The following is a 13,827-nucleotide window of genomic DNA, read 5'->3' on the forward strand; positions in this document are numbered from 1 at the left end:
AGTGGCCCAACAAATGAAAAAAATAATTACCTGGATACAGAAACGAGTGAATGCTAATGAAGAGTGTGAACCTGGGATTTGCACTTGAATATTGAGAGGACTCAAAAAGCACTGGCAGGAGAGTAAACCTGGGACACGTGGCCAAGTAGCGAAACAAAACCCTAGCAGGAGAGTAAGCCAGGGATTGGAGAAACAGAGCAGAGACCCCCTGAAAGTCCAGAGAAAATAGAGGTAGAAACCACCCCTTTCTAAAAAAGGAATTAGGGGTTCAGAGAAAGAACGGTCATGTGTAAACTGAGAAAATTAAAGGGAAGTGCCTTCCCCTTTGGGATTGTGGAATATATGATAAGCAACACTTTGAATAACGACTCTCCAGGAAGGGAGGTCCCTTCTCTGGTGGAACTTCATTTTTTCTTTTCTTCACCTTAGACACTTTATGTTTGAAACTTTGGAAGGAAGCTGCAGGTGTTCAACCAAGAGACATTCCCCATTTCACGTTATATTGCATTTAATGTGTGAGGGTCAGTTTAGGATTTTGGACACAGGACTATTTTTGCTCAAGAAATCCTGACCCAGACATTCCTTAGTTTTGTTAAGGCAGGGAAACCCTTCAGAGTCAGGGATAGGTAGGATTTCCCCAACCCCTCTTTTTCTTTTGATAATAAAAGTCTTTGATTAATACCAAAAATGATACTGTCTCTGAGTCTTACTCTTGATCCCTCATACCATCTAACTCCTTGGGTAGATTTCCTGTCTTCTGGAGAAGGCGATAAGCCTTCCCGTAGGTCAAATATGGGGGTTTCCCAAGGCTGTGCCTAAATGGTTGTCTTGGGTGAAAACCAGCTCCTGGATGCTAACACACACTAGCAGACCCTGCAAATTAGACATTAGCAATCAAGCCAACAATAACATGACAGTAACACGTTTTGGTCTGTGCAACTGTGGATTCCCACAGACAACCATTTCTTATATTTAAAGTTTCATCTGCCACCAAGCTCTGGGACCACACAATTATAGAAATATATTAAAAATCAGCACTGCCCACGATGAAAGGCAGACACTGACTGCTGGACCTTTGGGTTCCCATTAGGTTATCGGAAGGAATGCACATTAATTTGTAACTGCCATGTAGCTACAAGGCAGGTGCCAAGAGACGTCAGTAGACTAAACAAAGTTACACATTTGCACTTTGCTTTTCAGCATGGAGCATTCTAAAAGTATAGTCTGCTTAGCAGACCTCACTTTCAGAGACAGATGTTCGTACATCATTATATATTGAAATGAAAGAAAAAAAACGATTTTGCCTTCACAGATGGCATTCTATCACACGTACTCCCAGTGTCTGAAGAAATAACACGTCATGAAGAATGTCTTTATAACCGTTAAAGAATAAAGCAGTAGCCATTGATTACTTCTGTAGCAAGGCCCCTTTTTTTTTTTAAACGGAACATAAGAACAGTAATGCATTTTTCTGAACACAAATTTCCATGGTTGGCATAAAGACATGGACGTCAGGACACCCAGAAATACGGGAACGTCTGCCCTCATGGACTAACAGCTCTTGCTGACTATGCCATATGAACATATTGAAAAGAAAGCACACATGATCCAACATATCTTTACTTGCTCTGGGGCAAAAAAAGACTTGCTGCCAAATCCTTACCTTAATGTTATAAATGGGATGAATATTCTTCATCGTATCCAGGACCACTTTTCTAATCTGAGGGGGAAAAAGAAGGCCCAACATCAAGTTGCCTAAAAACATTCTGTTTTAAAACCTTTTCTGCAATTCATAGAAAAAAACGTGGGTTTATTACATGTGGAAACAAAAAAGCTTTTGAGCCAAGCATCAATAAAACTGAACAAAGAAGCTCCAACATTTTCCAATAAATCAGAGGTTTGGCAAAAGCAGTTTCTTTACTCGTGTTGTCTTATGTTAAAAACAAATATAGGCAGGCGAAGAAGGGAGGGAGTACATCTGCAACAGACGCCACAATAAAAAGGACATTTGAAGAACGGCACAAGCTTTGTGTAAGCTTGACTGGCATTAATGGGAGCATGTGATCAAGTCTCAATTTTGCAGTGACCTTTTTGCACAGTGGTCATTATTGTAGAAAGGCTTCTCTGGTGCAGGTTTGCCACTCCTATATTGTCATCCACATTAAAATCGGAGTGACAAAGACGTATACGACGTGCAAAAATGTTCTGTGGGTAACATGGCCCTCCAAAAAATCTTGCACCCATTTCCCACTGTTTCTAATGGAAGCAGAGGATGGTATGATGAACTAGGAATGAGACGTGGACAGAGAGGACTAATAGTGATTGCTATAAACTTTTATTAAAAATAAAAAGGGGTTGGAAAATGCTTCCCAGTCCCTGCTCTAGGAGGCATTTCCCTACCTGAACCAACAACTAAAGGGTCTATCCTGTGTCAAGATGTCCAAAGCAAAATGTCCTGTACCCGAAATTCTATCCTAGCCCTCACATTCTGAAATTAACTAAGGTGCTAAGGGTATTGGTTTGGCCTTGAAAGTGCACATATGTTCAAAGTTCCAAATGAAATGGATAAATCCAATTTAAAAGGTTCCAAATGGATAGTGTTCACAGTTCCAGGGGATGACTCCCTTCCCCAGGCTTCTCCAGCACAAACAATAGTTCAACAAGAACAGCCACGTTCTTTATAGTCTAAGAGGACAACTCCCTCCCATGGTACTTGCAATTCACTTCAAAGACTTGGATTTGCCTGGTATACTTCCTGCTAGGGATTTCTCATATAAACACAACTCTCCCTCAATATGGGCTCTTCCTTCCAAAGCAGCTTTTCAGCTCTTTTCCCGGTGTGCGGAAATCCTCCTGAAGCGCCCGTGTCAGACCTTCCCCAGCAGGGCTCACTAGTTGCATTTGGCTGCTTTGTTCTTCCTCGCGAATGCCAATAGAGACCGCTCAACCTCTTCTCCGCTCTCTGTCTGGTCACCGAGGAAAAACGGGTAGCCTCTCGCTCTCAGCCCTGCCACCGCAAAGCAGGATGAAACTCTAAATGTAATAAATGGTTGTCTGTGGGAATGACCTCTTCTGTACCTTCCCTTCTGGGATGCCGGCAACCCCATAGCGTCGGGCAGGGGTTTGCCCGTTTCCCCTCATCCCCCTCACCAGACCTCACCTTCCGCCAGGTTCCCCTTGAGCTTCTTCCGATGCGAGCCGGTTGCTTGCGTCAGGTATCCAACTCTCTCTCCTGCATCAGCTGTGGGGGATTTAAATGTCCTGGTATTGCGTGTCTCCTTTCAACAACTACAGCGCAGTGTGGGCGTTCGTGCTCTAGTGATCTTCATAGCTCCATTCCTCCTCCTCGTTTTAGTATTTCCAAAGGATTCAAATACATGGGATTGACCGTTTTTGTAATTCCATTTCCAAGATATTGTAGAATGCCATCAGCAAGTCTCGTAGGTCGTTGAAGGGGGTTACCACAATATGTCATCAAGGCATGAGGAATAGAGATGCCATGTCTCATCTTATGACGCCCATCTCGCCCCTCGCCCATGTGGTCCTCCCGCACATAGCTTCCCCCAGGGTCAGGATCAGGTAACTGCTGCTGTCTCGTGAGCACATGCGAACAGGCCATCTCTGGGAAAGAAGTGATGACATCATCAGATTTGTCACAGTGAGTGGAACTGCAGTTTGCATACAGGACTAAATTCCTTAATTCCGAATGTGACCTCATCTTATTTATCAAGGTCCTAAAACTAAGAAACATATTGAAATCACATGGAGGGACCCATGTCATTGTCCAAGCTGCACTTCACACACGGGTCCTTCAAGCAAAGAGGAAGAAGTAATGAATGTTAATGTTAAAGGACATTTGTACCGCGCACTATCACCACCGGAGTGGTCCCCTGGCACTGTGGCGGCTCTGAAATAGGGAGTGAGGGTGAGTTAGTGGGAGGAGGATGGAAAAAGGCAAGAGTGCAGTGATGTGCTGTTGGCGGCCTCAACCCGGTGGGTCCGTTGGCTGGGCCTGGGGTGTTTGCGGACGGTAGTCGTAATTTACTGTTGTGCGAGTCTGTGTTTTTTTTTTTGTTGCATTGTAGTGAAGTTTGTGCAGTTTGTTGTGCTGTAGGTTTGTGGTTGTGTTTGGTTTGAGAGGTGTATGCAGAAGAGGAAATTGTTAGTGGAATTGGTTAGTTGCCATCTCTATCCTGAATTGAAGAGTTGGGCTTGCGTAATCTCACAGATGGGGTGTGTGTGCACCCTGTGCCTCTGGTTAGGTTGGGCCCCGTTCTGAATTCAAGGTCCCTTTCATATCTCGCTGCCACCTCCACCAGCCTCCCCAACAACCCCACGTGTTCCTCACTCCCACTTATATAACCAGTGCACCTGCCAGTGTCCACACCTCAGTTAGTGTGGTGGTTTGTAGAATCTTGACAGTTCCACAACCCAGTGGTACCTAGTGGCAGTTGATGTTGGTTAGGGTTGGCTGGGGTTGTTGATTCCATCTCCATGGGTGCCTGTGTTCCACTCTGCCTGCGTCATCCGTCCAGGTGCTGCCAGTGCTTCTCAGTTGGTTCTGCGAGCTAGTCAGTCATTCTTTTTCCTTTCTGTTGTTTTGATTTTAGTCTGCGATATTGAAGAGCCAGGTTTTTAGTAATTTTCTGAATTTTAGGTGATCTTTGGTGTTTCTTATCTCTTTGGGATGTTGTTCCAGGTTTTTGCGGCTAAGTGGTAGAAGGCGGTGCCTCAGAGTTTTTTCTTAATGTATGGTTTTAGTTCCAGGCAGATTTCGTTGCTTGACCTGAGGAGTCTTGTTGGCTTGTAGATTGTTATTTTCTTTTGTAGAAATTCTGCTCCTTGCAAGATTTGTTAACACTTTGGCAGACCACAGGGTTACAAGCAGTTAATGGTCGAAATGAAGTGAAAAATTAGTGCACAGCTGCAAACTCTTAATACAGGGGAGTTCTTAGGGCAAGTAAAGCGTACCAAAAAAACCTTTTAAAGTATAGGGATACAAAGAGTGAATGGCACTTCTACCTAATTGATATTGATGTAATCAATAAAAAGTCCAACCATTTGTAGAAGCTATGTAATTTTATGAAGGGCCAAATGTTTTTACTTAAAGAAAAAAGTCAAACTATTAGATTTCTTAACAGGTGACCTCTCACCTCCTTAAGGCCATTAAATGGTCCCAGAGACGATACTGTGTTACCCTGGATCATGATGTAGCAGCTGGTCAGCAGTTCGAGAGCCTGCAGGAAAGGAAATGGGGTACAGGCGTCATTCAATTGCCGTAATGGTAGCTGCACATTTACAAACCCATTCCATTAGGAAGTGATACCTTCAGAGTGGAACCTTTTGGACCAAGAAGTCTCTGCCTCCTCTTTATGAATCGTTCCCGGTTTCTCACCATGCTGCCAATTTTGATGATGTCGCATGCCATGTCATCCTGGAGGATACGTACAGCCTGTGGAGGACAAATAAGCCTTGCTTATGAGATGAGAGCTGCAGAGAATTCCAAACAAAAGCATCTGCACTATATAGCGTGCAGCACATTGTCTTCGCACTATCGTGGTTCAGAACAGAACTATATTTACTCAACAACAGCCTATGACCTAAATTAAAGGGGCTTCTTGAAAGTCATGTGCATTCACACTTGCAGCACTTCAACCATGTGGTTTCTTGCGTTTCACTTTAATAGGGCCTGCAGAATGGTTCTGCAGCCAGTCGTGATCCCGCAGAAGCTTGGGTAATTCGAAATATGTAGAGGGACCAGGAGAAAAGAGGATAGAATTTGTCCAGAGCCCCTCGCAGTCACCACCGCTTCCATGATCTAATATAACTGCTTGCGTCAACGAGTTCTGTTTACTTCCCGCAGCAAACAGTTAAAAGGAGGGCCATACTCATTATGCGTATAGGTGCAAACTGTGCCCACCCCTACATAAAATAAATAAAACATGTTACAAGCAATGTTTAAATGTAGAATGAGCAACTTAATGTGCCCCAAAGCCCTATTTTTTTTTTCCAAACGTGCAGGTTTCCATTTTATAATCTTTCCATGTGTTTGTATGCTTCAATGCCCTGGCAGCAATGATCAAACGCCCCTATAGAAGACTTTCAGGCACTGTTTAGCTAGAGGGAGCTGGCGTTTGTTTACTTCCCTCGGCACAGTGAATTCTAAAGGCAAGGCAAACATGTCCTGTTTAGCTTCATGCGAGTAGAAATTCAGCTATACAGAACATGTTTGCAGTGGCTTTAGAAATGAACTCTAAAGAAACACGGCGCCGTTACGAATTTCATAAGACTGGGGTGTCTATAGTCCAAAACAAACAGCAAGGATGTAAGCAGTATGTACGGCTTACAGCTTTATTTGTTATAAAAGGCTACTTGCGCTGCACAGCTACGAGGAATGCTGTTGAATCCCACATATGAACATTCAGGGTCACCCTTATCCATTACTCCACCATGAGAACGCTCAGCCAAGGGTTCCAAGAACCTACTCCAAGTTACTTTACTCCACTGAAGTATTTATGACCAGGCAGAGTTCAGATGTTGCCATCTTTTAATGACATTTCAGGCCAAGGGATTGGAGGTACATGGGCTGCAACTATACAACACATTGCCTTCTCCAAATCCTGTCCAGCAGTGATCTGACAAAACACTCAAGAAAAACATAGACGATGACAGGCTTAAAATAGAGTGGAAGCAATAACTTTCTAATCCCCTTAGCCTTACAAGAATTTCCTTCCGTTTTCCCCAAGCCCAATTGGGACAAGATGGGTGAGAAGGGAGGTGGTTTGGCCAAGGCGGGTAGAGCCTGTTGAAGGGTCAGAATCTGGTGAAGAGTTTGGCATAGGTGAAGTAAAGTTGGGGCAGTGGGGTTGGGGTGTGTGCACTTAGTTGGGCCTATAGCAACAGAAAGCCCAAATACTCCTCTGTCTAGGTTCGAATCCCAGCCTCGCCATTAACAAATGGTGTAGTACTTGGAAAAGACGTCTTCCTCCTGTGCCTCGCCATTTTCTGTTTTAATTGGGAGCACACACAGGTTAACGATTACACATACAAATAAAAGTTCACTTTGAAAATATTATAGAGTGACATTCCCCCACTTTAGTAGATGCAGTGCACTGTAGCCGCCAACAGATGGCAGGCAAAGCTCACCAAAATATACGATTAAATTATTCTACCAAGTACCAGTGAAACTGCAAATAAAGATGCAGAGAACATTCTACCATTTCTTTTCACTTGTCTATTTGATCAATTTTCGTTTTTAAAAACATTGAGTTTCCACATTATATTGCGCAAACGCCAGACGCAGTCCACGTTTTTGGAAGTGCAGCCGTTGCAGGGGAGAACGTCACATTGTACCAGGCAGTGCTGGAAATCAAAAACATTTACTGGGGGAAATCCTCTCCTCCCTGGGGCGCCTGGGGCTGTGGGGGGACAGGGCCGAGGGGTGTGGCTGCAGTCCAGGTCACGCAACCATTATCTCCTCATATAACCCAAGCCTGGCAATTGCCATACAAGCAAAGAGCATTATGGGAACACAAGAATGCCCACAAATTCAAATTTGAGACATGTTTGATAGTGATTCAGTAAGAAACCCTTTTGCGCGAGTAATGGAAGAGGAGTTGGACTCTGCTCTTTTCATTAGTCACAATACTCAACCTAACAAAAAAAGTCTGCAAATTGCAGACATGTATATCCCAAATTGGAGAGCTGCTTGGCTATTCCTGCATTCAGTCTGCCCCGAGACTTCTGAAGCACGGACTGTCAGAGCTCAGCTTGAGACCTATCTGGGAGTTTCCTGGGCTGGCCCAGGAACACAGAAGAGCTCCGGCAAGACGAACCTTGCCGGAGCTCTGTTCGGTCTTCTTCCATCCCATTTCTTACCCTGGTACCAGGAGAACAGACCGCCATCTCAAACAGTGCAGTCTCTTGATGAAATGTTCACCCATTCTAGTTAATAATAACGTGACCCAAGCAAGAACGTTGTACTCACCTGCTCGAAAGGAACACTTCTTGCTAAAAGCTTAATTAAATCTCTAGCCCGGATAATCACATAAGGATCAAACGTCTTCTTTGTCGTGCTGACCGTCATACTACCCTCGATCAAGTCCAGCGATGCCTTCACGTGCTACAAACAAATGGAAAGAGAAGGTCACCATTGAAAGCGGTCAACATCTAGCAAAGATTGCAGCAAATCGTCAGTAAGGAAGTCACTGTACCACGCTTTGGTTATGAAAATCGAGTCCAATTATTCATGCAATTATGCTTGATAATCACACGTGACGTCATACAATGCCTACATTTTTACACTAACTGGACATGCATAAGCAAACCTAACGCTGCTTTTTGCATTCAGCAGAATCACCCATTTTCAAGTAAGGCGCTCAGAACACACTGAAACAAATCACTTTCCATTTGTAGTACAAACAAGAGGTATTAGCATAATTGAACTAAAAACAGTTGATCTCATTTTTTGAAACTTTTTTTTCGGTCAAATTCAATTATATATATATAGGGGTGGGTACGGGTATAGATTAGGTTGAAGGGAAGTGTGGGGCCTAGCCGGCCCCCACCCCCGCATTTTAGACCGAAAAAAAGGTCAAATAAATTAGATCAAATGTTTTAGGTCAAATAGATCCAAACAGGATGCTGCTTGAAAAAGAAAACACTGTATTTTTGATCAACTGTAAAAAAACTAAAAAAACAAATGGCCTGCAACGTAAAACTATACTACAATAAAGAGCTTGAACAACTTGTGTCATGTTGCACCTTACAACAAACTAACAATTCACAATTAAACTTGGAAAAAATAGGTTAACTAGAGGCTCTGGGTGTTTCCTCTGGGAACACTGCTGATGGACTGGACAAGCAGCTCTAACTAGTGAACTGAGATTTGGTTCCCCGAAACTAAGAATCTCGTTTAACAGCGAAAGAAAAAACACAAAGCACACCCTCTCGTTGCGCACACATTGAGAAGGCAAAGGACTACACACTGTTACATGCGGCCTCTACTGCGGTCTCCATGCAACCATGGGTGTGCGACTGTGGTCAGAATACGTAACAGGCACACCGGGTATTCAACACTTGGTGGAAGGTAGCTTTCCCACAGGAGAAACAATGAAATACGCCAGCCAGTCACCCAGGATTCCATGCACACACACACAGGCAGGCAGCCAGGATACAACACACCTTCCCCACTTTACATTGAAAAGAAAAGACGAACAATGAGGGAGAAGAGAAGCAGTAGGTTGGTCATGTAGGTAACGCACACAACAGGACCCCGACATGGCAGGAGGGGAAAGAAGGGCACACAACCAACTTTGTTGACAAGCAAGAAAGGATACTTCAAAAGGGGAATAAAGAAAGCGACAGTGTCAAAGGAGGGTTCCGAAGAGGCATAAAAGAGGGCTAACCAAGACAACAGGCGTCAACACCAGAAGGCAAAGTACAAGCGGATGTGTCAACGCACTGATGGGAAGGAGACAGGAGGATTGCATTCCCCCTGGCAGGGAAGGAGGGAAAAAAACCACAGCAAGAGTTGTTAATGACAGGAAAGACAAGACAGAAATTCCAGAAAGATGTGCTATAATGCATAGCAACCTATGGCAATTCACTATGCAGTTGCAGCTGGTAGGAATTGGGCCTTCAGGGGGTGCAGTGGTGAGACCCAGTGTTGAACAATGCTGCTCGACTGTCCAAGCCCAAAGTGACATAGGCCTGAAACAAGAGAGACCCTGCGTTGGTATAAGGATGCCAAGAGCGTGACTGCTTATCGATCGGGAGAGCCAGTCCAATAATGTGGGAGGATGAGGAAATAAATGAATGATTGCATGCAAATGTGTGCATAGAACTCCAGTGGATTCCCCGGTGCATGTCATGTGTTCGAAAGCATTCCGCCACCAGCAGTCCTTTGTCAGCTGGTGAGCAAGAGCTACCTTCCGCTGGTGTGGAATGCCCAGTGTTGTCCCATATATTTACCGACACTGCCTCTCGTACCCGCCAACTCCAGTGTCTGACATTAAAGTGAAGTTACGGCTAATATTACGAAATGGGACAAACTTTCCCAGATTAAAAAGAAGCTCATCCGCACTGAGTTACACGGGTCCATAATGCTGGAGTACCTTAAGAAGGGCATTTTGCCACAAGGACTCTTTATTCTTGGACAACAAGAATTTCGTACTTCAATGGAATTATGTCGCCACGAAATGCGGAAGGGATTGGATGATCATTATTATAGATATGGCCAATGAAATGTCTGAGAATATCCTAATAGAACTCTCAGCACTAGAGGAAGAAATTAAAAAAAAAGCTATTCCTCTTGATCTGTACAAAAAACAAGCCAAATCTCTCCTTGCAGAGATGTCCGCTTTTAAGGACGATACTCTAAAGGATCGAGTTAGAAGGCTGAATAGGGGCATCCAAAACTTCACCCACGAGAAAGCGTTTCGCTATACTGGTGACGACTATAAACCCAATGACTCTTCCAATTTAGGTGCCCCCAATAAAAAGAAACTAGTTACTTTCCGTGACACTTCATTCAGCTCAAGTGACGGAAGCAACTATGCGGATACCAGCAACAGCCGTGGCGGCCCCAAACGAGGCCAAGGTAACAGACGCAATAACCACTGTGGCAGAAATGCTGGTAATCGAGGCATGCATGGGAACAGAGGAGCAATGGCACCACAACCAACTTTTTTAGACCAGGACCAAATAGGATGGGAACCTGAGGCTCGAGTGACAAGGAGCATGCAAACCTTGTGGTAAACCAGTCCTCCCATAATCTCCCTCAGGATGAGATTAAGGTCCTTGAGAAAGGGATGGGTTTTGTTCCCACCAATTTAAACAACGACTTTCTATTCCGACAAGAATTCCATGCTTTTATGAGGAAAGTTCATCTTAGGCAGTTCTTTCAAGATAAAGAGCTAGAAACGGATTAAACCGATACAGGGTCACACAACAAGTCGACTTTTTGTGTGCCAGCTAGCGAAGGAACAGCAGAGGCACTAGTATTCGAGAGAAGAGTACTACATGACCTAAAGAAATTAGAGTCTCAAAGTACTAATAAATCTGTCTTCCATAACACAAGTGTGAGAAAGCAGCAATTAAAGGCCTTCTTGACAATAAAACTATTGTCATTCGCAAAGCTGATAAAGGTGGCGCGATTGTTTTACAAAATCGTGAGGCCTATATTCTCAAATGCAACATACAACTTTTAGATCCGAGTTGCTATATTCCTCTACATACAGATCCGCCAGCATCTTTAGAACAACGGATCAATATTAAAGTCAATAAAGCTAAAGAATGCGGCTGGATTTCTATCAAAGAAGCTGATTTCCTGTGTGCCCCGAGACCACAAATTCCTCAGTTTTACACTCTCCCAAAGATTCACAAGAATATGGTACAGCCGCCTGGCAGACCCATTGTGTCTGGGGTGAATTCGGTGCTAGATCCATTGTCTCTATTTACAGATTTTTTCCTTCACCGCTAGTGCACAAAATTAAATCTTATGTGTAGGACACCATCCAGATGATAAATGAAGTTGTAGGGTTAACATTCAATTCGAACCTTGAGCTGTTGGTAGGACTTGATCTTGTCGCCCTATATACCAGCATACCGCAAAGAACCTCTCTTGATATGGTTGAAGAGCGCCTTCTTCTTGAACATCCAGACTCTTCGACTCCCATGTCCTTTGTACTCTGGTGCACCGAAATGGCGCTCACAGAGAGTTACTTCCATTTTAATGGCGAGTACTATAGACAAATACAAGGTACAGCAATGGGCGCCACTTTGGCGCCGAGCGTGGCTAACCTTTACATGGAACAATTCGAAGTTAACAAAATTCTGTCGGCAAACAATCCGTTCAAGTTTAACATCCGGATATGGAAACGGTATATTGACGAGATTTTCGTCATATGGTCTGGCAACATACAAGAACTAAACCAATTTTTTGAATGGTTGAACCTACAAGATCGGTTCCTCAAGTTCACCATGACTCAGCAACTGCGAATTAAACTTTTTAGACATTATGATCATGTCTAACACCACTGACAATATGCTCAGTGTGAAGCCATTTCACAAAAGCACTGACAGGAACTCTCTTTTACACTATATGAGTTTTCACCCGTGACACGTTCGGGATAATTTACCTTTGGGCCAGTTTTGCGCTTGAAGCGTAATAGCATGTCAACACAGGACTTTAAGAATGAAGCCGAGGCTTTGAGCACCATACTGCTTCAGAGGGGTTACCCTAAAACACTCACACTCTCCGCGTGCGAGAAACAATAGACAGGCCCTTTTAGAGTACTCCACCCACTCCAAGAAGGATGGTGACGATAAACTTGTTTTCGTCAATACTTTTAGCCATATGCCTAACAAAATCAAAACCATACTTTTCAAAAAATTGGAACTTCCTACAACAAGGCCACAAACCGCTTACAAAACCGATCGTTGCTTTCAAAAGGAGTCGCAACCTGAAATAACTAATCTGACGGAATGACGTGAGTTTGAGACCCAGCAGACAGAGCACACTGCCTGAAAGATGGGGTATCCCAAAATTAACGGGTCATTCTGCATGTGGTCATTGTTCGTGCTGTAATTCCACCTCTAGCAGCACTGAACTGAATCTGGGCCTCCCACCAATATGGCACCAACATCAATTTAGCAATTGTAATTCCAACATGCTAATTTACGTTATTTGGTGCCCTTGCGATCAAATGTATGTCGGTAAAACCGAACGTAGGATCAAAATAACAATTGGGGAATCGAAATAGGACTCAGAATGCCCCTTTAGTAGAGCATTGGATTGAATTTGTACATAACGTGGAAGATTTGCGCTGGAGCGTGATTCTGAGAATCAACCCTACCGGTGACAGCAATCGTGATAAAATCAGGTTAATCCAGAAGGAACACCACCTGATTTTTCTGACACGAAGTGGTGAGATTGGGCTTAATGATAAAATCGAGTGGGGAGTATAAATAAGTGATGTGATTCACGCCTCTGCCTTACCAGACCTATAATGAGTGGTGTGGTGTACTCTCTCAGTACTGCATAGTACTTGAGCAAGTAGTCTATAGTGCTTTTTTGAGTACGCCCTTTCCTGGGTTGTGTAGCGCGTTGGCGTTATATGACAGGGGATATTTCCTGCGTGTTAACTTCACTATGATGTACAGTGATGCGTTTTTTTTTTTTTTTTTTTTTTTTTAAATCGCAGTCGTTTGTCTTGACCAACGACAAACAGGACGGCGTACTATGTCAGCCATTTTCAGTACATCAGCGACCAGATGTGCAGCGCCATTCCTAAATATGCGCTTGCAATTGGTTTTTCGCAACGTACAAATTGACCCATTTGGATTTTTAATTGTAATGAGCTCCCTTTATCACCGCATGGGCGACTCACTTTCCTGCCAGAGAAGTACCCAATCTTGGTTGTATTAACATTCGCACCAACTGTCCGCTTGCAGCTGAGTAGCTTCTCGTTTTAGAGCAACTTGATTCACATAATTTACTAGAGATATACTTTACATCCTGGAATAGCACGAGTGCCTCGCGGGTGCCGATTGGAACCATAGTTGCCACTGCTGCGAGTGGATTGCGTGACCTGTGGACTTCAACTACCACAACCACTAGCGACTCGATACACACCTGCGATATATCAGCCCGCCCCGGACATCGGCAGGCCAGCACTGACACAGCTGTGTCCCCTTAACGGCTGGAATCGGTATAAGTATCCCTGCCGGCCAACACCTTTTTCAGGACTTCCCGTTTGATTCAGATTGATTTCCAGAGCAGACGTTGCCGGAGCGCCACCATACCGCCCCCCACCCCCCCCCTAG

General features: G+C 44.0%; 1 protein-coding gene across 1 annotated transcript in view; it reads right to left on the minus strand.

Moving 5' to 3' along the window:
• KRR1 (KRR1 small subunit processome component homolog) overlaps positions 1-13,827 on the minus strand; it is an 85,623-nt gene that overhangs the window by 49,869 nt on the left and 21,927 nt on the right. Inside the window, exons 3-6 of the mRNA XM_069629708.1 lie at positions 7,988-8,122; positions 5,327-5,452; positions 5,154-5,237; positions 1,664-1,720 (exon numbers count right to left, since the gene is read on the minus strand). Of these exons, the coding sequence (XP_069485809.1) occupies positions 1,664-1,720; positions 5,154-5,237; positions 5,327-5,452; positions 7,988-8,122 (402 nt within the window). The remainder of the gene's footprint in view (positions 1-1,663; positions 1,721-5,153; positions 5,238-5,326; positions 5,453-7,987; positions 8,123-13,827) is intronic.

The sequence above is a fragment of the Ambystoma mexicanum genome, chromosome 12 (genome assembly GCF_040938575.1).
Source record: "Ambystoma mexicanum isolate Mex_15411 chromosome 12, UKY_AmexF1_1, whole genome shotgun sequence".
Classification (NCBI taxonomy): Eukaryota; Metazoa; Chordata; class Amphibia; order Caudata; family Ambystomatidae; genus Ambystoma; species Ambystoma mexicanum.